We start from the raw sequence: 22,330 nt of genomic DNA, 5'->3' as shown, positions 1-22,330 counted from the left end.
TGACCTATTTAGCTCACTGCTTACGTTTAATTCCATGGTGATTATTGTGGGACTAATAATCACCCAAGTGCCTCTTACTCTTTGACACCCGTCAGTTGAATGATATTCAAGATGCATGCTAAGTGCCACTTGCTCCGGCTCTTTGTGAATGAGCCATCAAACTATAATCTATCCTGAAAACATGAACACATTCAAACATGTCACACATGCTGGCCTTGTTTGTCACCCCACCATGTGGGCTATGTTTCCTGTAAGCTGCTTCACATTTCCCCCATTGTCTGACATGCAGCTTTTCTAGGTCATTGTTCAGTAACGGTTCATGTACATTGGGCACCGTGTCACGTTCCTGGTGGGACTAGCATCTCCATGTTGTTAGTCAGCTAAGCCGGCATGGTGCAATGAGCAGAGAGGTAGTCATTCTCACTAGTCATTAGGTTGAGATTTGTCTGAGTTGGCAGTCTGTGATTCAGGCCCTACTGTGTGCACACCACCGCTCATTACAGAGCTGGCTCTCTGCCAACTCCAGCAGCAAAATACAGGTGTGGAGGACACTCAGCCCAGCGATGCCTCTCAATCTTTGCTGAAAGCTCCAAGTGTCGGCAGTTACTCCGAGCCGCAGAGGGCTCTCTCAGTACATCGACCCAGCAACTGAATGACTGACTGACTGACTGGCTCACAAGAGAAATGAGAGGCAGACAGGCGCAGAGAGAGGGGAATGAGAAAAACAATAGATGGAGGTTGTACACATCATAGTAGTGCTCTCAGAGTTTGACCTGCGACTCCAATCATAAATAGTCCCTTGAAAACCAAAATGTCTGCATGAAAAGAGCTCAGCCTTCCCTTATGTGAACACACCAGCATGCCTGCAGTGTTTTAGTAGTACCATTACCCAAAGCAACAGTAAAATAAAATATGAATGCAAAACACCTCTCTGTACCTCTGCTATGATGATTTGTTTCCTCTGGGAATCGTGGCGGTTAATTACTGTTCAGGTTTCCCCTTGAAGTCCAAGTCAGTGGCACACAAAGTTAAATACTTTGTAGACTACTTCACAGAATTCAGTTCATAAACATTTATTAATGAGAAAGTGTAGCACCTTCCAAACTGATACTTTATACTGGGAGAACAGATGTGTGTTTATAGGTGCAGACTAGCTGTATTTGTAGTTGGTGTCTTAAGTGAATGAAGGTCAGAAGGATTGTGGAGAAAGTTGTCTGTGTTCAGATGTTCAGCAGCTTATATAGATTTCTATCCAGCCTCTAGTTGGGCTGCAGGATATGGTTTAAAATAATATATTGTCAATATATTACATTGCAATAGGATCCACAATTATGAGTGATAATTTTTGCTTTACAATGTTTTATTTTCACTAGAGAGACTATTAAAACAATTATGATGACTAGAATACTGCATTTGCAAGACGTGTGAAGACGTTTCACCTCCCATCAAAGAGACGTCTTCAGCTCTAACTGGAGGGGAGTTTGCACGTTCTTCAAACTCTGTGGAAGTGTCCTCACAGAGTCGTCAGGGTCGTTAGGGCCACTGGTGGGTCCTTGCAAGTACTGCATTTCAATGAAGTTGTGTCACACATTTTACCTTTCCACACTTAATCCGTCTTTGAGTAAGTGTGCAGGTGTTACTGTGTCTTGAAGGCCTTGCACCTATATGATGTGAGTAAAATGACTCCTCTTCAACACGGTTTTAACTTTATAAAAAATAGTAGCTTCCGCAGCTGCTCTTGAGGATGTTTAAATCACAGATGTCCACCTCACATTTTTAGCATTATCTTGAGTTGAAGTTTCTGGCTATTGGGGTGCCAGATATGTGTTTGGCATCACTGTAACCCCAATGAAATATTGCTGTAGAATGAGATGGTGACACAAGTGTCCAGTGAAATTGCAGTAAAGCGTGCACAAAAAAAATGAGGGACATTAAGCACTAAGCAGTAACAATGACAATGATAGAATAGAAAATAAGATCTCACTATGTACGTTTCTTAAATCTTTATCACAGTTAAACGCAAAATTGAGCAGTCTCAGATGAATTAACTGGAGTCTCAGTGTGTAGCCTCCAGCAAACTCTCACAAGGTTTTTAAATCTTGAAACTGGCTCATTTAGAGCCTGTTCTCAAAGTTTTTTATTTAAAAATAGCCATCTCTTTCTGCTTAATATTTTTTTTAAGGTTAAATTCAGGGCTATGTTTTATTTCTGAATGTAAAAAAAAAAAGAAAAGTGACATTTAGAATCAGTGAATCACTGGGTTGGATGCTATATATGTCTTGAAATCCTGGTGCACTCTTAGAAACACAGCAATTATCATTCTTCTTCCTTCTAAAGGCTGGTCAAAGCATTTCTTAAACAATAGAACGCATGTGTTTGAGTGTAGATTTCATTTAATGGGTTCAGATGCTCAGATGTGCTAGATTTTAATAGAGCTCCTTCCTGAATTGTGCATCAAACTGAAGTCTGAATAGCAGTTAACAACGTCTAATTCATGGTATGTCTCAAGTCTGATTACATGTCTGCCTCAGTTTGGTATTAAAGCGGTAAAAATAGAAGGCTGTTGCTGCCCCGGGGGCAAGGGAAGACATTCTGTATGTAATGTTCCAACATTGCCATTAATTACTTCATACCTTGTATCTGTTCATTCTGTGTCAAACTTCTAATAATAATAATACAAAGTACCACAGACGTTGTACACACTTTAGGACACTTCAGGAAGGAGCTCTGTTAAAATCTAGCACATCTGAGCATCTGAACCCATTAAATTAAATCTACACTCAAACACATACGTTTTATTGTGTAAGAAATGTTTTCACCAGCCCCCTACGTTACATCTATAATACAAAGTGCTTCACAAAGGCACCAGAATAAAACAGATAGGTCATGAAAGCATCAGGTTTTAAAATAAAACAAGAAGACATTAAAAATAAATCATTAAAACCCAAAAAGTAAAGTCAGGATAGACTCTTCAAACAAAGTTTGCTTAAAGAAGAGACTTAAAGGAAATCACTGACTCAGATGACCTGATTTCCTCAGGCAGATCTCTAACATATTCATATCTACTCCTTACTCTTCACTATACATTTGTACATACTCTGCACTTCACTGCTTTATACGCTTCTGGTTAGATGCTACATTTCCTTTCATGGTCTCAGGACCCATACTGTGTGTACTGACAGTTAAATAATCTGAAATAAAGCAGCAACACAAAGTTACGTTACGTCCAATATTTAATCTTGTTTCTGCTTTGTTTTGGTCTAGACCAACTCTTGATTCAGATATAAGACTCTTAAGTGGCGACACCTTTCACTACACGTTTGTTTGTTTTTTTTAAAAAAATCAGTTTTTACTTTCCCAACAAGTAGAAAATTGATAGCTTATCCACAGGACAGATGAGACGTAAAAATAAGCCAAAAACCTCAGAACACCAACCAATACAAACAACACAATGTTAGTGCACAATAGGTATAATCAGCAAAAGCCTTGCAGCGTGATGGCAGTGACAGCAGACTTTATGTGGTCCAGATAGGATTCAGAAATGTATAGAACTGGTCTGTTTGTGAATGTCAACACTCAACAATGTACTTGTTAAATCCGACCCATCGTCATGTAATCCGTTTGGAAAACAAAAACAAAGAGAATTATTTTGTACAAATTTTGATCTTCCCTTTGTTTTGGTATTCTCAGGTGGCACTCTGTGCCCAAACAGCAGCTCCCTCCAGGAGGTTCGGAACTGTAACGAACACGCCTGTACAGTTTACCACTGGCAGACGGGGCCCTGGGGCCCTTGTACCGAGGACCCCTCAGCTTCGTCCCTTAACACCTCCATAAGTGTCCGTGGAGGCAGCGACGGTCAGGGTCCCTGCTCCCTGGGAATGCAGACTCGTAAGGTCATCTGCGTCCGTGTCAACGTGGGACAGGTGCCACCCAAGAAGTAAGCCTTATTTTCTTTGCAGTATGATTTTAGTTCTTATTATTGGTGTTTATAACTGTGAAATCAGCTCCTGGAGTCTTGTGTTGAAATGAAAATTGCCCAGTGCTTGGAACTAAAATCCTCTGGCTTTGAGCAGCCGTTCTCAATCATGTGCTCTTAACATCCAAGAGTGGGCACGTTTTCATTTCAAATAAATCCCTATATCAGCTGATTTTGCTGATTTGAGCACACTCATCTAAAAAAAAAGAAACCAATCGGTTAAATCTGAAGCCACACTTGAGAGAATAGAGGACAGGGAGCGTTTTGGTTGTCTCCTGATGTGTGAAATCATTTGTTAAAGAACCTCTTTTGTTTTGGGTAGGCGATTGATGAACACAGAGAAAGGTTAGAGTCACTCTCCAAGCAAAAATGTAAAAGCCTTTCTGACGTTGCCAAGCCAAACAGTGATCTTTTAGGATGAATAAGTGAATAGAGGAGGCATTAAGACACTTGTTTGTTTACTTGAAAGGAGATCAGTGGTAAACCTTCCAGGGTAAGACTGAATGGTGCATGCAGATAAGTCTGTGAAACTGAAAGCAAGTGAGATTTTAAAAACTAAAGAAGAGTCAGGAGGTGAGAGACAAATGAGAGAAGAAGCAGCGATGGAAGCAAAGTGACGGCAGGAGGGTAAAGTGAGCCAGAGACCGAAACAAGGAACTGGTTAAGTAAGCAGAGCAGACTCTACGTGAAGTTAACTCCCAATTCATATCTCCCCTTTGCAGGCGACCACAGATAAATAAATAATCTCTCCGTCCCTGAAAGCCTAATTAACCCTGCCATTTTGGGCGCTAGTAATTTCTCATTGATGATAATGACAGTAATTAAATGGGATTGATACTTTAAGGCAATTTAATCATGAGGCAGATGAGAGGCAAGATGTTTGCGGTTAGCTCTGACGACCACACTGCAGGACTCAAAGTATGCTGTCGAGTTTACTTTAACGTCTGCCAGAAAGTTCGGCTCCAGCCTGGTGTCAGTTATGCTTGACTGATTCACTCGACAACAAAAGATAAAGCAGTGGATGTGCTTGTGTCAAAATCTGTGGATAAAAAGCCAGAGTAGATTTAGTACTTGCGACAAATACAGAAAAAAAAAGAAAAGGTCTCCATTGTTGAACACTATTTTTTAAGGTCAGGAAATATTTCTCCCCATGTCTTACACCTCCCAAGAGTGGTTATCAGGGAGGAGAGGACGGGTTCATAAATTATTTAAAGAGTCCGAGTGCCTTGTGTACGAGGTAAATGTGATTCATAGAGAGCGCCACGTGATAAAATGAGGATTAATGTCCAGTTCAGTGGCGGCTGACCCAGACTCTGCTGCTGCACTTATCAGGCTGCAGAGGAGAGGTCGAAGTCCAGGATGTCTTTTATCGCGTGAGTTTTGTTCTTACATAGCTGAAACAAGACAGGCGTAAGTCCGGTGGGTTGGAGGAGAGTCGGAGGGTTAGAGGTGTTGTGGGTAATGTCATTAACTGACACAGAGAGCTTTCAGTCGATCTGCCTCCATTACCTTTTGTTTTCACCCTTCCATGTAAGCAAGTATAATTTGTAATAAGGGCAAAAGAACATCATGTAACAGTATCACTAATTACGAATGAAACGAAGTTACTTTACCAAAGTGGAGTCCCGTCGAGCACCTACACACCCACTCAGTGGGTGGTTGATGCTTCTGACCTCTGCTGAGGTGGTTTGAGGTTTTGAATAATGCATATTTCACACACTTGACTTAAAATATGCCTGGAGATGTTTGACATGTTAAACTGTTTATTGGGGAATTTGTAGGTGACTTGCAATTACAACAGGTTATCTTTGATTTCTATTATGATGTTGCTGTTGTTTCATTTTTAGCTTGAATCAGTTTTGAATGGCTGAGGTCTGTTTGGCAACAGAGTCTGAAGTAGAGTCCACTCGACTGAACAGCACAAAAAGTCAGACTATCGACAGGTTGTTGACAATTCTCTGCTTTATAAGAGATTTATTTGTGAGCATTAGAGGATAAAATAGCACTAATATGGCCTCTGGATAAAAAAAAAAAAATACTGTCGCACAATTTCTTTAAAATAGATAAAAGTACATTGTCTAACATTCAAAGTTGATCTGATGTTCTGTTTTCAAACATTGGCATTTTAAATCTACTCTGTGGAGAAAAGGAAACTGTATGATCATAGAGTCATATAGGATTATTATCTCTCTGACGTGGGATTTAGGTATTAAGCCTTCACCCCACAAGTATGATTTTAAGATCTTCTCAAACCTCCTGTTTAGTTTTCATCGAAAGACCTTTGAACCTGCAGCTTCAGGTATATTACCATAATAGTAGGATTTTAATGTTGCACTATATGATAGCAGTGAGTTGTAGCACTCATGAGAATTGGAGAAAGCGTCCTTGTTTCTTTGCATACAGTAGTGCTCTGCTCATGAACTTTAAAAATATTAGCTGTATTTGAATTTACAGGGAATAACAGGATATCAGTTCCAGTTATTTCTGGCATTTTACTCCTAGTCCACCCTCAGCTGTTGTTTGGACCACAGAAAAACAATTGTACGTGTCATCACAGCCTCAGTTTTCTTCTGCCTGATGGGAAAATGATAGAATGACAGATAGTGGGAGTGCTGTATTCTCTGTTGACTGTGAGGTTTCTTTTCACCTGCCCTCATGGAGCAGTTGTGCTGTCCGTGGTGCTGAAGAAGCTCCCCTCAGTCTGCCTGTATACAACCCCAGCTATGCCTCAGTGTCCATTATTATGTCCTTTTGTGAGAGCCCTGACTGTTGTAACCCTTCAAAGCTGTTGTTCAAAGTTTGTAGGTGGATTTTCCTCAGGCCATTCTCACTGGCAGGGGTCCAGTAACAGGCTGTAAGCCAACATGTAGACTTTGACTGCACTGTAAGAGAAAAAAGCTGTCCTTGTGTAAACAGAATATCACTCTTTTATTTAAGCCGTTAGCACTTAAAAGTTTTCGTTGTTGCCCAGAACTATTTCACATACACACAGACAGACACACACACACACACACACAATCACAGGACATAGAATAATTTGAGCACCTCATGGGGAAATAGCTTCCTACTATTTCTTCAACTCGCAAGACAAACACTGCCACCAAGATGGGTCCTATTATATTGATTGCCAATTAGCCGCATTTGTCAGGTGAAAAAGAGGTCGAGCAATCAGCGCTTTGATAAGCGAGTTTTCAACGCAACATGAGACAATTAAAAGAGCTGGTAGAGGCCAAATCAACATGCAGGAGCACTGGACGGAAAAACAAAAAAACAAAACATGGAAACAAAACATGTTTCTTATGTCGAGAGGAACGGTTTTAAAAATGTAATGAAAAACATGCAACTAACACAAACTGCAATGATTATGGTGAAAATCACTGAAAACTAACCAAAACTCAACCATTACATTGTCATACCGTGACAGTCAGAAAGGGAATGAACTGTACTGTGGCCCTGAACTGTAGGACAGACAGACAGAAGCAAGCCACTTCAGCTGTGGCTCATAAGGTAGAGCGGGTCATCCAGTAATCAGAAGGTCTCTGGTTCAATTCTTCGGCTCCCACGTCTGCATGTCGAAGTATGCTTGAGCAAGATACTGAACCCCAAATAGTTCCCGATGAGCAGGTTTGCACAGTGAATAGGTGAACTTCAGAAGTGTTGTAAAGTGATTTGAAAAGTCAGCAGACTTGAACGAGGCTACAGAAATGGATGGAATAGTAATCCTTTTACCATTTAGTCCAAAATCACATCCTAACCTGATGCGCTGGTTTCTAACACAACCATCCTGAAAAGTCAAAAGTCATCAGTCTATTCTGAATGTAACCAGTAAAGGCCTTTGGTAAGAGCATTAAACTGTTACTGAAGCCAGTTGAAAGGGACGAAAACCTTTCTCGCTGCCTTCAGGGCCACTCTGTGCTCTTCTCTCTGTGAAAGAAACTCTCTGGTTCTGACATAAGAGAGCACCACTCCTCTTGAGGAGTTATTGTTGTTTACCAACAAACAGCCGCTTCTCTTAACGGTCATCACTTCTGAACCACACCTGTAGCTGCTGTCTGCCGTTCACACCTGCGTGCCAAGCTCGTAGCTTGAAGCCTGACAACAGAGATTTGTGCAATTATTTGATCTCTGTAATCCTGCTGTCGCACAAGGTAAATCATCTCCCTGAGCTACAAGAAACTGTTCTGATCATTTTCCAATACATCAAGAGGATAATCAATGGACCAGTTTACACAGTTTAAGAAGACACACTTCAGTGCTCCTTGTCGCAGACTCTCCAAGTCTGTTGAACTTTTTCCTTTTAATTGACACCTGTCTGTGGTTGTTTCAAGGTTACAGTCCTCCCATCATGAAAGTTTACTTTGTATTACCCCTGTAGATTTGACAGACTGCAGTGGCAGGTGTCCCAGACTTCAGGATTAAAGAATACTTTGTTTGTACATTTCTTGACCAAAAGCACAAAGATGCTACAGCGCTGGTCTCCTGGCCATCTGTTGCTCAGGGGCAGTGTTTCCTAGCCTGCACTCTGGAGGGTCCTGACATGTTGTTTTTTTCTGCTCTGCGTGTCTTCATCTGGCACAACCCAACTGGCAGGTATTCTTGATCAGCTCTCTCATGGGATCCCAGCAGAACAAACAAACATGGCCGCCTGCACCCTGCTTATGCAGATGTGCCCTGTCTCATTCACAGATGGATCTGAGCTGTCTTCCTCCAGCAGCCTGAGGCAGTGAACCTCACAGAGAGCATGTCACACACACACACACACATGCAAACAGCACACATAAATGCTGACTGTCAAAGCCCAATAGAAAGGAGAGACACTACTGAGACAAATATGTCAGCGCCTGAGGCTCGTGCTGCTATCATCCTATCGGGAAAGCTGTTGTGGTGTGAGGAAAAAAACAACAACGTCTGCTTATTGATTCTGACAGTCTGTGTGCTGACTGGTACCAAATGTGTTTTTGTATAATCACACTGATGCTGTGGAATTTGTGAAAAATGAAACTGAATGATTCATGCTTATGATGTTCGACAGTAGCTGTATTAAGCCCAGTCAATCATCCGTCTGCCATGTTTTCTAGTTTTCTAATGGAGGCTGTGTTTACTGTGACTGTGATAGATAGCTGAAAGCCCTCGGGAAGGAGGCCAAAGACACCACTGAAAGGGTCCTTGAAGAGCCACAACTGCTTTATGCTAAATTAAACAAATGATGTTCTTGTTTTGTAGTCCGTAATATTGATAATGAAATTAATTAGGCCTTATCTTTTCCCACCAGACCTTGTTTTTTGTGAGTGCATGTGTGTGTACACACTCTTAAAACTACTGACAGTTCTTAGCTTTGAATCTCCTCTCTTCATCCTGCTCAACCATCTGCTCATTTCTCGAAAAAAAAACAGCCTCTCGCCGAACAGATTACTCAACGCGCTAATAGCAGCAAGCAAAACATAAGCATTAGCCTGGCTGCTCGTTTTAATGTTGTGCTTTGGGACAAGCTCCCAGTGCCATGTTGTGCGTGTCCTCGCCTCGCTACAAATCATGACATTTAAAGATCATTATGAGATCATGACTCTGACTGGAACCAGCCAGTCAGTTAAAACCAGATGCTATTACTGGATGTCTTCATTCATTTCAGAGCAAAGCATTTCCACAGTGATAAACACACAAGTGAACTGTTAAGACAAAGATGGAGGAAAACATAGCGCAGAAAATTGTGCATTTAGGTTGAAATACTCCGGGTGCCTTGTAACTACACATTTGTTCCTCAAACAAACAACAAAATCAATGTGACAAGCACAATTAATATTAGAACGAGAACAGGAGAAGTAAAGGAGGAACACGGCAGAACAACAAAATGTATACATAATGAAAAATGCATAAATGACAATAATACACTGAGCTTTCACACCCCCACAGACAGTCTCCCAGCCAAGCATTGTGCTGTTAGTATTCTGGTTCGTATTGTGTTCTACCATCAAACATTGCCTGTTTTTTTTGGGACTCTGGAATATAATTGAATTTTAATCATCTAAATTTGGATAATACCCATCATTAGTGGGGCTACATTATAATGAGACTAAAAGGGGAACAAAGGGGATGGTTCCTCTCTCTGTTGGAGGTAACATGCTATAACTCATTGCTCTACATGTAAAGCACTTAAAACACACAGTTTAATAATGAAGAAGATTATAGAAGACAAAATCAAGAGTGAGAGCTGCACCAGGCAAGATTTTTACCACAGAAGAAGAGAAACATGCCACACCCAAACACTCTATCCACCCAAAATGCAGAAATGTTAGCAGTCAGATAAGGACAAATAAGAACTGCAGAGAGATTGTTACCAACCTTTTGTTGAACTTGCAGGTCTTATTTAGGGTTTCATGAGGATTTGGACAGTCTCTGCATGAAGTCTGTTAGCAGCCTGTTACACAAACTATTAGACCGATGGTTCATATAGAGTCTTCAGATTATATGACCTGTCAACACATCTCATTTCAGGTTGTCAAATATAGACAGTGCTTTGTCATGGCCCTCGTTGTTTCACACAGACGCATAAGCTTACCTTTAGAGGCTTACCAGAAAGCCTTTTTTACACATTGAGCAGCAGTTTTTTAGGGTTTAGGCACAGTAATTACTCAGTTATGTGAAGGATAAGCTCGCTGACATTTGCTTTCACAGAGGATGCATACCCTGGCCTCCTGCGGGAATGTCTTGTGTACTAAAGGGTACCTTCAGTGTCAGTATGAGACTCTGAGAGACATGACAAAATGTCCGTGGCTACACTGGGGAATAAGTCCTGGCTGTTTATTATTTCAAACTGTGGGCGGAAACCAAATCCCCTGAATGACACTGAGACTTCCAGAGAGAGAGAGAGAGAGATGGCAACCCAATTGTCGGAATAAATGTTGGCATTTTCTGCAAACCACAGATATGTTGCAGCTTTTAATTTCTTTTGGTTCAATTTTCTATTTTACGTCTTGACAACGCTTTGCTTATGATTATTGGTCGGTTGACTGGTAAAGTTTAGGCACTTGGTTAGGGTTTGTGAAAAAGATCATGTTTTTGCTATTGGATGCATGTTTTTGGGAATACAAACACGGCTTGAGATGTCCGGAGCTCTTGTTACAGTCATCCAGTTTTGTCGAATGTTATTCAGTGGTGACATGCTTGCAAATTTTGAAACCCAGCCTTGAACCGCAGCTACCAGCTTGGTTGCCTCCTCATCTAGTCGTGACTCCACCAGCATCGCCTCCATCTTCTGATCTGAAAATCAGGTCGTAAACATGTAATGTCAGTGTGATACATGGACTACATGCACAAACTCACCCAAGAGTTGATTCTAACCCTACCAACACAAAAGTGTTTTTACCTCCTTTGTATCAAATTATCATAAAACTACAGTACAGTACATTTATTAAGCTTTTATCTAAAGCATCTGTACACTCAACCATATGGATACAACCAAAAATCAACACCATCAAATGAGCTGTAAAGTATCAACTGCTACATTTAGTAGTTTTCAAAGGAATGTATTTCAGAATGAGTTTCTCCTCTGATGCTTCTGTCAACAATCACCTTTTTATATTAATACTGAAGTCTGTTCCCTGGCCTGTCTGCTGTAATTAAGGCTGGATGGGTGTAAGCACAAAACATACTTAGTTAAGTGTCAGCAAAAGTCATGCTTAAGACTCAAAGAAGGAGGCAGGATATGAACAGTTATATTCAAAGTCATGCATCTTTGTTTGACCAATTTTCTACCCTGACATCCTTCCTAACAGGTTTTATTGCTCTACGACAACACCAGGTGACTTCTGTCTTTGCTACTGAGAGATTAGTCATAATTCAGACAACCATAAGGAACAGTCTCACCAGAAAATGTGCTTGTGTTTGTGTTTATAGGAGAGTGAATCTAAAAGGTGATCAATGTGTGAGCGCTCTGAGGTTTGGTTTTGTATTCAGTGCGTGCTCCATCTGGTTCAAACGTGAAAGTCAAGCGGTGTTTTTAAGCTGTAGAGTTTTATCCGAATTGGAATGTTGTTTTATCACCCATGCTCTTTCAAGATCTTTCACAAGTGGTAAAATGTAGCTCATCCTGAGACATTTACCATTTTTGAGTAGCAGAGGGAGTATTAGAAGGTCAAAAGCTTAATCCCTTCCTTGCCAAGCTCTTGGAGTCAAGACATCTTATAGCCTCGGTGCTCTGATCCCTCATGAAGAGGAGAGAATCAATAAACAAAAGAAATGTGACATCTTAAATCCCTTTTGAAACACAAATAAGTCATGCTGCATTTACAAACACACAGCAAGACACAACTAACAAACGAATTCTGTTTCAGATAATGAGAGTTTTGGGATCACTTTGCATGGATAACAAGCAAAACCAATTCTGTTTAATGTTTGTGTATGTTGTTGTGATATCTCTTCAGGGTACCTGTTTGCGTTTGAATTTGTGTTGAATTTGATTATATCACCAGCCAACATCCTAAAAAACTAATCAGCAATCTGTTTTGGAGAGTGTTTAAAGAATGAGCTTGTGACAGACTTAAATGAAAAGTTTGTTTTGTTTTGCTGAAACATAAATAATTTGGTTTATGAACCAGCAGAGCTGATATTGTACTGCATTTATAATACATAGCTTCTCTCTCTGTTCTGTATATACTTTGATTGCATTTAGATCCTGCAGATTTCTGTGTATTTTTGTCCACACCCTGCTTTCTCTGCCAGGTTTCCCTTCATAAAGAGCGCCTTTATCTCTGCAGACTCTAAACATCACAGAGTTAAAATAGGTTCATGTATAAAGTGATAAAATCCTGGCTGGCACTGGGTTGTAGTGTAGAGATTGTTCTGCAGTCTCAGGTTCAAGGGTGTGATCTTGCATCTTGTTGAAGTGTCCTGGGGCTAGACACCTGTTCATTCACTTCTTTATGGTGGTGAGCATCAGCTGAAGGCTAAAAATGTAGATGTATCCTCCCCCTGCTGCATCCGGCAGCTGTTTTTTTTTTCCCGGGGACCATTCACTTGTACGAAGACACCAGAGGATTTGTTCCGCTCGACAGGGATTTAGCTCTGTCTATTGGTATTAAAAATAAATCTCTCCTTGTGTCGCCGTTACATTATTACATTTTCCCTGCGCGGCTCCCTATCGCATCCCTGATAGCACTGTGCTAACGAGTATGGAACGCCTGGAGGAGAAGCCTTATTCCTAGCAACATTAAACCTGACCCACATGATAGCTTTGTCAGCCATAGGTCGAGGAAACAAAGTGGCAGCATCTCGCTGCGAGAGCGGGGACGCAGTGTTGCAGAGATCAGATTACAAGATGTCTTCCAGCAGGTCTATCTCGACCTATTTATCTCAGCCCAGTTGTATGCACAGGGGACCTTAGGTGCTTAATGACTGGAGATTAACTATAACCCTTGTTCGAAAAAACCTCGGCTTGACCTCCTATTCTGTGCCATCAAAAGGATTATCACTCGCTGATAGCAGAATCCTGCTAAAACAAGGGAGTTTCTGTCCTGAGGCCGCTCTGGCCGTCTGCTGGCTTTAGCCTGGAGGAAATCGGTGTGTTTCAGCTTCCTTGGCAATGAAAAATCCATGTAAAACATCCTCCTGTAGATCAGCTGAACACTTCCTGTGGTGCCTGTATGGGGGTTTGACCACCTCGTCTCTATACCTTTCAAGTACCAGCCAGATGGCATACATCAGCCATAAACTGGATGTGATTGCATAGGTTTTCATCAGTTTTTATTGCCCTAGATTGTGGCAAGAATAATTACATTCTGTAAACATCCAAGCAATACCCAGATGGTTGGTGTGCCAAACCTCTAGGTTATATTTATTAAAGCTTTAAATCATGGATTATATTTCTAGCAGTGACTATTATAAATGTCAGTTAATTCCTGACTGAAAGTCATTTAGACCTGGTTGATGTTTTACAGTTTAGTCAAAATATCCATTTTTCCATCGTCGTAGGAAGCTTTTAAAAATGTGGGTAGGATCTAACAGGGGTCCTGGGTTCTTCCCTAGAACATGTTTTAATAGAGTAGATATAATTTCCTGCATTTCAGTTCCTCTAAGCAGGTGGTATGATACTTTAACCACGAAAAAATATTGGTAAATGTATCATTTCATCCAGAGAAAGTGTTTGGCCCCAGATCACATATTTGAGGATATTAAACAGCTAAAGGGGCAGAATTTATTCAGTGACTAGTTTATTATAGCTCTATGGCACCGGCCCCTGATATTTACTGTGGGGGCTAAAAATGTATATTTGCTAATATTTCAAATAGAAAAATCCAACACCACTGATGTAGTAATGTAGTAATAGTAATGTGAGATAATTAAACACCAACAATGACTCCAAGGCGTTGGTGCTTCTGGCTGTTTTTATCTAATAAGGTGCAGTTGTATTAATTAATTGTGGCACTGCTGTAATAGTTAAAAGCTCAATTTCATCGCTTTCTTTCTCTCCCTCTAATTTACTCTTGTTGCCTTCTTACTTTCCTTTTTTCCTGTCATGTTTCCCTTCTTTCTACCTGGCTCGAGCTCTTTGCGCAAGACTTGTTGTGGTGACAGTGTGTGACAAATCTTAACTCAGCTGCCTGGCATTCGGGCATCAATGACTAGTTAGCATTTGTGGCACTTGTGTGTGCGTGCTATGTATATAATCTGTCTGAATAAGCATCTCTTATTAGCATCAAAATGACTAAAAACGACATGGTCGAGTTCTGTACTTACATTATCCTTCAAGGTTCCCTCAGTGTTGACACCCAGAGAAATGAGATATTTTATTCAAGGTAACCGTGCGTTTCTTTGCTCAAATGAGATACATCAGATAAAACAGAGACTGAGGAAGGAAGTCGGGGAGTTTTACTAATCATTTGAATAAAACTCTATAACGTTACCTCGTCGTGGACTTTTCCACCTAAGTCTTGTCGGTAGATTTTCATTAGCAATGCTGATTGTTTAGCATTTAAGACAACAACTCCCATGATCCCACGCTACTTAATGAAATTGAACTACATCTTTTGTTGTAATGGTTTAATTGAGAGACCCCTGGTGGCAGAAAAAGCACACAGTGTGTTTAAACTAAGTTGAATAATAAAATAAAAGTATATGTTCTAGGATCTTTTATTTTGAAAAGCTATCAGTGAGTGCTGAGTTGAACATAATGCTATTATCCTTTTCAAAAGAAGATTATTATACATTATTTAGGGCTCAGTGGGCACTGACTCACACAAACGTTTTCATTTTTTCTGATTTCATATTCTGCTCACAGTTGCCAGCTCCTCTTTGCTCTTCAGAACATGCTGTACTTAAATCATTGCTTCCTGCAGGTGGTAAAGTGCCTGCAACTAACACCACAATATAATTTTGGCAAACAGGGAAACATAACGGGACCTCCCTCGGACACTTTGTTGTGTTTCTGGATGATGAAACCTAAAAAAAAAAAACAACCTCTTCTGCTTTAAAATGACCAGAAATCTAAACCTTGTGTTCAGGTTTTATCTGGTCCTCAAACAATTCAGAGGCTAAAGAGTGTGGGAGGTGTAAACAGTGTTTTTGTTCAGCCCCCAGTGATTTTTAAAGAAAGCTGTTTTTTTTTCTAAGCCTGTGACTTGCCAATGGATTCGATTCAGGCGTAGATACTGTGTTGTGTGAGGGGCAAGTGTCAACAGAAATCCACTGAGCAAAAATCTACTGCTGTATATCAGCATAATTCAGTTTATTTGATCTTTGAGGTTTCAGACCACTCACTGCTGTGTTTTGGTGGCTGTGTAAAGAGTTCCCAGCTGTGTTACTCCACAGTCTTGCTGTGTTTGTTTTTGTTGCCCAGGTGTCCAGACGGCCCTCGCCCCAGCACAATGCGACCATGTCAGCTGCCCTGCAAGAAGGACTGCATCATGACCCCTTTCAGCGACTGGACTCCGTGTCCTGTTACTTGTGACGCAGGTACAGTGAAATAAAAATGCATCCTGGAAGTAGCAATGAACTAGAAATGACATGTGAAGTAATACTGCTTCATACAGGAATCACAAAGTTTTTTGTCTGTTACATTACCTAAATTTAGAAAAAAAAAACAATCATCTCAGATCCAGGCTACAATGTATAATAATAAACACATATAATCAATAAAATAATTTTTGCTACGACTCTCGACTAAGGCTGCAACTATAATCTGTTGATTATTTCCTTGAATAATCGTTTCCTCTTTTGGTTTGTAAGATGTGAAAAATGTCAATTAGTGTGTCTCAAAACTCAAGATGAACTCCAGAAATGTCTTGATTTGTCCACAAACCAAAGATATTCAATTCACTGTCACAGGGGAGCAAAGGAACCAGAAAATATTCACATTTAAGGAGCTTTTTCTTAATCGAAAATCAGAAAGTGAGCAATTAATTTAATAGTTGACAGCTAATCAATTGTAGCTGTAGTCTTAGCCTTGAAGTGTACACAGATGCAAGTTTTAATTCACTGTGTGGAAAAACTACTGAGGTGGGACTCAGCACGGAGCCAGACACATTAACTACCACATAAACACATGCACTCGCGTCTCGTTACACATAATTAATTTGACAGATTGGTGTGTAAGACAACCTCGAGGCCGACCTCCTTAAATGTGCCTGGAAAGCCGACTCGCTCGTGGCTACAAGTGTCAGCAAGTGCGTTGTGGTCTTGTTGTTCTCATGCTGTGAAAGAAAAACATTGTTCAGATGAGGTCACCTTTGTCACGCAGCCACTGACCGAGCTGTTGAGCAGAGGCGAAGACATTAAACTGATTTACGACGGAAAATCATTATCGTCCACATTTTGATGACCTCTTCATGTGACTCGGTGGCATAAATCTCCACATTTTGAGCGTGCTGCACGGATTGCTGTGCATTTTAATGTGATGCTGTTGATATCTTCAACTCGTGCCCAGAATTTCACACCACCCACATACACAGGTTTAAACCAGAGTTCAGGACTATCCAGAGGCTCATTTCATCTTAATGAACTACTTGAGGGCATCTCAACACATGTTAATACCATAAATTTAATCTGAGTCAATTCCAAGGTCTAATGGGATTTTTCTACATCATCGTTGTTGGCCTGATATCTCAAGTAATTAGACGCGCGTGTTGTTTACGATAGCTGTCCAATTAGATTTGGCAATGGCATTCTCCAAGTGCATTCTTCAAAGACTGTGAACAGAGTGGCCTAGCTTATCATTTTGACATGTTTCTCATCACTTTCCCATGCAGACATTTTTGTAGTTTAATTCAATAATTGTCTGTGTCTGTTCAGCTGGTAATGCTCTGAAGACCAAACAATCAAGGAAACGTCTTATCATCCAGCTGCCGTCCAACGGAGGACAGGACTGCCCAGAGCTGCTGGAGGAGGGGAGGGACTGTGAGGTCCCCAAAATCTGTCCAGGATTCAGGTAAAAATGACTGCAGTGATCTGATAATGCTGTCGTCAGATAGAGGATTGGCTTTTTTCATGTTTTTGACTGCTTGGATTGACAGAGTATCAGTAGGTTGAGATGGTTTAAAGACCTTTTAGCTCACTTGATTTTGCGTCCTCGACCTTATCCTGCATATCATTACATAGACAGCCATATATACGATTACTTTACTTGTTGTCATCATTATTTTGGTTGCATATGAAGATATAATGTTCATGTGCACTTGAATAATGAAGTGTCATGGGCTAACTAATTTACTGATATTGCAGCAATAGTTTGGGTGCTTTGTATCACTGCCTTTCCTTAATTTTAGACTTAAAACCAAGATTTTGTCTTTTTTTAAATAATATGCCAATATATGTCTATGTTTTCAACCACAGTATAGCCTTGTGTATGTACTTCTTATGGTTATTATAGCCATAATGATGAAGGGCATTCAAATAAAGCTAACAGGGTCTATGTTTTGTCCCACAGTGGTTTTCTGGAAGGAGACACACCATTCTGTATCATTTTTGATGTGTGATCATTAAAAACGTGCACTGTGTCTTTATTCTGTTCATAAAATAAACAGAACAAAGGAAAAACAACAGAGTGGTCAGTCTTAGTTATCAGAGGGTAAACACTGAAGTACATATTAAGATTGTTTTAAGCTAAACTTTTAAAAACCTGTCAATTACAGGAAACATGTTGGCTGTAGCAGGTAAAACGAAACAAAAACTCTAGTCGTTGCAACCACAGGAGATAAGTTTTGGTTATAGAACGTATCACCATGACGTCGTTCTAACGGTCACTTCCAGGTAGAAAACTCTCAGCTGACTTTACATTTGCAGAGACGTGTGACAGCTTCTGTAGTTAAATATGTTGGTTTGACCCATTTGATGTGTCCACTCTGATTATTTCATGTACTATATCGCTGTGCTAGCGTCTCAACATGGGACGTCTCAGACTAACCCCAGATTAAACTCAAGTCATCATTAAACAGGTAAATTAGATCTCCAACCAAACGTTAGTGATACTGTTGCTATTAATGAGATATGAAAGCATCGATTGAGTGGATGTATACACTTTGAAACAATACAATGAAAAATACTGTTAAGTTGTATATAAGAAAATACCTGGAAGTTATATTATTAATATAAATCAGTGCTTGGTAAGGTATTGAGGTTACACAGTGTATTCAATCAGTCAATCTTTATTTGTATAGCGCCACTTCAAAACAAAGGTCATCTCATGACAAAATTGAGGTGTGGCTAATACACTTTGAGTAATTTACTTACAAACCCAATCATGTCCCACATGATCAAGCATTTGGCAACAGTGGTGAGAGAAAACTGCCTTTGAACAGGCAGAAACCTCAGATCAGGACCGGACACTGGGCATCTGCCTACACTGGTTGTGTTGAGGGAGAGAGATTCCTACAGCAATGACTCTGTGTTTACTTGAAACTGTCCTACATAGATGCCACTAATAGAATATCTGATTACATTTCTGCCAAACTAGTCAAATTCTCTGAAACAGATAATAAAATCAAATAAAGAGGATTTTTCTCTGACTGACTCTACAAACAACAATGTCAAGCAGCTACATAATTTTATCTCAATCTATTCATGTAGAAACAAGATAAAAGATAAAAGACGTTTGTGTTAGTGTTTGATACTGTCAGATTCTGTCTTGTACTGTACACCGCAAAACAACTTTCCTTAAATAGTTCAGCCTTTCAAACCAAACTTTATTACATATTGATTGTCTAACATGGTGCAGTATGTTGGTGTTCAAGCGAGCACACTGATTGCTAAACTGCCCTGATGTATTCCAGGTGGAAAACACACAAATGGAGGAAGTGCCAGCTGGTCCCGTGGTTTCTCAGACAGAACAGCGCCGGCGCGCAGGAGACCTGTGGACCAGGACTTCAAACAAGAGGTATAGAAACCAATCTCTTCATCTCCCATTCCTCCCTGCATCTTCACTGAACCATTGCTAATCATCATAAATTAAATCTTTGCTCATTGCGTTGCATCTGGAGCCCGGCCACGAGGCAGCAGATGGATGTGCCAAGGTTTAGAAAAAAGGCCAATTTACTTAGAGCACATATCAAATCTTCACACTTACAAGATTCGGCACATTTGGAGGCTGACACTCCTAAAAACATAAGCAAGAGACTTTTTTCTGATTGTTTTTATTTTTTGGTTTTCTCCAGAGTTTGGAAAGGATGTGTGCTCACAACTCATCATATGCCTCTTGAGACATGTTTGACAGTTTTGGTTGTTTCACTGCTGGCTTTTTTTTCGCCTCGGGCTCTTGTCATGCAATTTTAATCGAGTGCCTTTTGTTGAAATTTAGGAGGAGATATGCTGCACCTTGCCCATAGCATAAGCACAGCCTAATATCCTGCTCATATGCATTTACACATAAGTGAAGAGTGCTTTAAAGATGTCGTGGCTCTCTCTTTAGAAGCATAATGTCCCCTCGCCTTTTTATAGAGGATGGATGTGCCATGTAGTCCTGGGAGGCTTTCATAAAAATCCAATTTCAAGGGGTCACGCAGAATGATCGATTTCATTATGCTCCAGCTCCTATAGAAGGCCATTCTTAGTGCTTATATTTCAGTTTTTCCTTTTTTGCCAGCTCATAATGATGGATGGAAGAATCAGTTTATTCGTGAAAATGCTTTAAGGTCCACTTCAGACTTGCTCACTGCACTATTCTCTGTAGCTTCTCACTGATTTGATACCATGTGACACCTGATGCCCAGACGCTCCTGCACTTGTCGTCATCCCTTTGACACCTCTGAATGGCAGAAATCATTTTGTCATTGACTTAAACAAAACAGGACACGCTGTCTTTTTTGGTCTGATTTTTGGCATTGTGTTGTTTGCCAGAACAGAGGCTTTCCTTGGAGGGGAAAAACACTGTAGAAGCACTTATTAAAGACATGGAACAGCTGAGAGCATGTGCTTCCCTTTTTTCTTCTTGAACACACATACCTGACCTCACACACCACGAGACGGAGGCTTTCCAAACCAATAGCAGTGCCCACAGGGGTTCAGCAAAAAAAGTGCTTAGAGATTGATTTCTCTATGAAGGTACAGCCCTGCAGAGCGTCTGCATCACAAGAAATTGAAATATTGCAGCAACAAAAGTAATACCCTTTATTGAAAGAACAAAGAAGGGGGATGATGCAAGCTAACATAAATTGACCGGTGGGCTTTAAAACAATTGAGGTAGAGATGCATTTGTTCTGCTCTGCTTGTGATTGTTATTTAGCCCTCCATGAAATCAGATCTGAATTATAGAGTCGTGAGTTGTTTCTCATGAGCTCCTCTTTGAATCTCTGTTTGACGCTATGTGTACAGATGGAGAAAGACATATTAGGATCTCCTTTGTAAACGGACACCCTAGCTTTTTGAGATATCAGTAATTTTACAGGAAATTACTTTTCAGTCTGTATTGGTTAAAAGCAGCAACAACAACAAAAAACTATTATTTTTGACAGTCAATGTCAATTTTGCATCCCAACTTTTATTTTCGCAGGGGTCGGTTCTCAAACAAACATGTTTTCTTACATCTAGAGAAGAAGAAATGTTGGTAATTTACCTTTATTATTATATGATTTGGCCATATAACAACACATTTTGGTTAATTGTGCAGCCTTTCGTCTCTGTCAACAGTTTAGTGATATGTTGTGTGAGCTTCATCTTTTGTATTAAAATGATTAAGCACCATCATTAAAATTATAAATATGAAATACTGAATAATTTATGTCCATTTACATTTTCATAATGTTTTTTATAAAAACAATTATGTAAAATACATAAAGAGAGCCACTTATCATCAAAGGACTATTTCAACATTTTGATGAAAAGGCTTCTTTGCTGTTTTACTGAGAGTTAGGCGAGAAGATAATGTGTCCATTAAATATAGTATTAAAAAACAGACATCAGCTGGTGAACTAAGCTGAGCATGAATGTGAGTGTAATTTGTTGTGCAATTTCCCAAAGTGTTGAGCTGTTCTTTTATTAAAAATGTTAAAAAGTAATTTAAAATACAAATGCAAAATGTACTAAACTTTAAAAACAGTCATATATATGAAGGTAAATTATAGGTACAGTATGTGCTGCACTTGGGTTCCTCAGGTCATTCATTTCCTCTTTTAGTAACATATGTCATTGGCTTGCACTTTTTAAAACTTGCTATTACCAAACCTTCTGTTGAAACAATAAAAAAGAAACCACTTTATGGCCCCTTACATATTCTAATTAAGCTTTTTTGACCTGTCTTCCTCTAATTCTTCCAGCTGTGTCCTGTCGCCAGCTGGATGGGACCCAGGCCGACATCAGCGAGTGCCTGAAATTCGCCAAGGCCATGCCAACCATCACTCAGCGCTGTCAGCTCCCGTGCCAGGATGACTGCCAGCTGACCAATTGGTCCAAGTTCTCGTCCTGCACAGCTGACTGTGTGGGGGTCCGCACCAGAAAGAGGGCATTGATAGGTGGGGAACACAGAGTGGCACAGCACGAACAATGGGCTGTTGTTTTGAATCCCTTTCTGACAAGCTTATTTGCACTGTAGTTAAAGTGTTTGTGAGCTACCAGACAGTTTAGGAGGTAATTTTACTGGGCGACGCTCCAAGAGACAAGGGGTAAAGTGAAACACAATGTCGTAAATCTATTCATGTAGTTCTTTCCCACTAAATGCTCCAGTGGGATTAAAGCAACAAATCTAAAGTATCTCCTCAGCCTTTGTTATCCATCAGAGTGCCCCCAGAGAGTTGTCCTGTGTATCACAGTCATAAAATCAAAACAACAAGAGAGTGGTGCAGTGCATTAAGACACCTACATGGGAGGTCACTTGGGGGGAGTCAAGTTGGAACTGTGAGAAAGTGGATTCGAAAAGCTCTTATTTTCCCCTGATGT

The 22,330-nt window shown here is 40.2% G+C and overlaps 1 protein-coding gene across 1 annotated transcript in view; it reads left to right on the top strand.

The window, feature by feature from the left end:
- The window catches only part of LOC119005744 (thrombospondin type-1 domain-containing protein 7A), a 104,651-nt gene that overhangs the window by 36,660 nt on the left and 45,661 nt on the right, over positions 1 to 22,330 (top strand). The window contains exons 9-13 of the mRNA XM_037073634.1: positions 3,691 to 3,937; positions 15,807 to 15,922; positions 17,258 to 17,393; positions 19,234 to 19,337; positions 21,712 to 21,906. Coding sequence (XP_036929529.1) covers positions 3,691 to 3,937; positions 15,807 to 15,922; positions 17,258 to 17,393; positions 19,234 to 19,337; positions 21,712 to 21,906 — 798 coding nt within the window. The remainder of the gene's footprint in view (positions 1 to 3,690; positions 3,938 to 15,806; positions 15,923 to 17,257; positions 17,394 to 19,233; positions 19,338 to 21,711; positions 21,907 to 22,330) is intronic.

This window comes from Acanthopagrus latus, chromosome 17 (assembly GCF_904848185.1).
Source record: "Acanthopagrus latus isolate v.2019 chromosome 17, fAcaLat1.1, whole genome shotgun sequence".
Taxonomy (NCBI): domain Eukaryota; kingdom Metazoa; phylum Chordata; class Actinopteri; order Spariformes; family Sparidae; genus Acanthopagrus; species Acanthopagrus latus.
The sequence above is the reverse complement of the archived record's forward strand: the minus strand, read 5'-3'. Positions and strand labels throughout refer to the sequence as shown.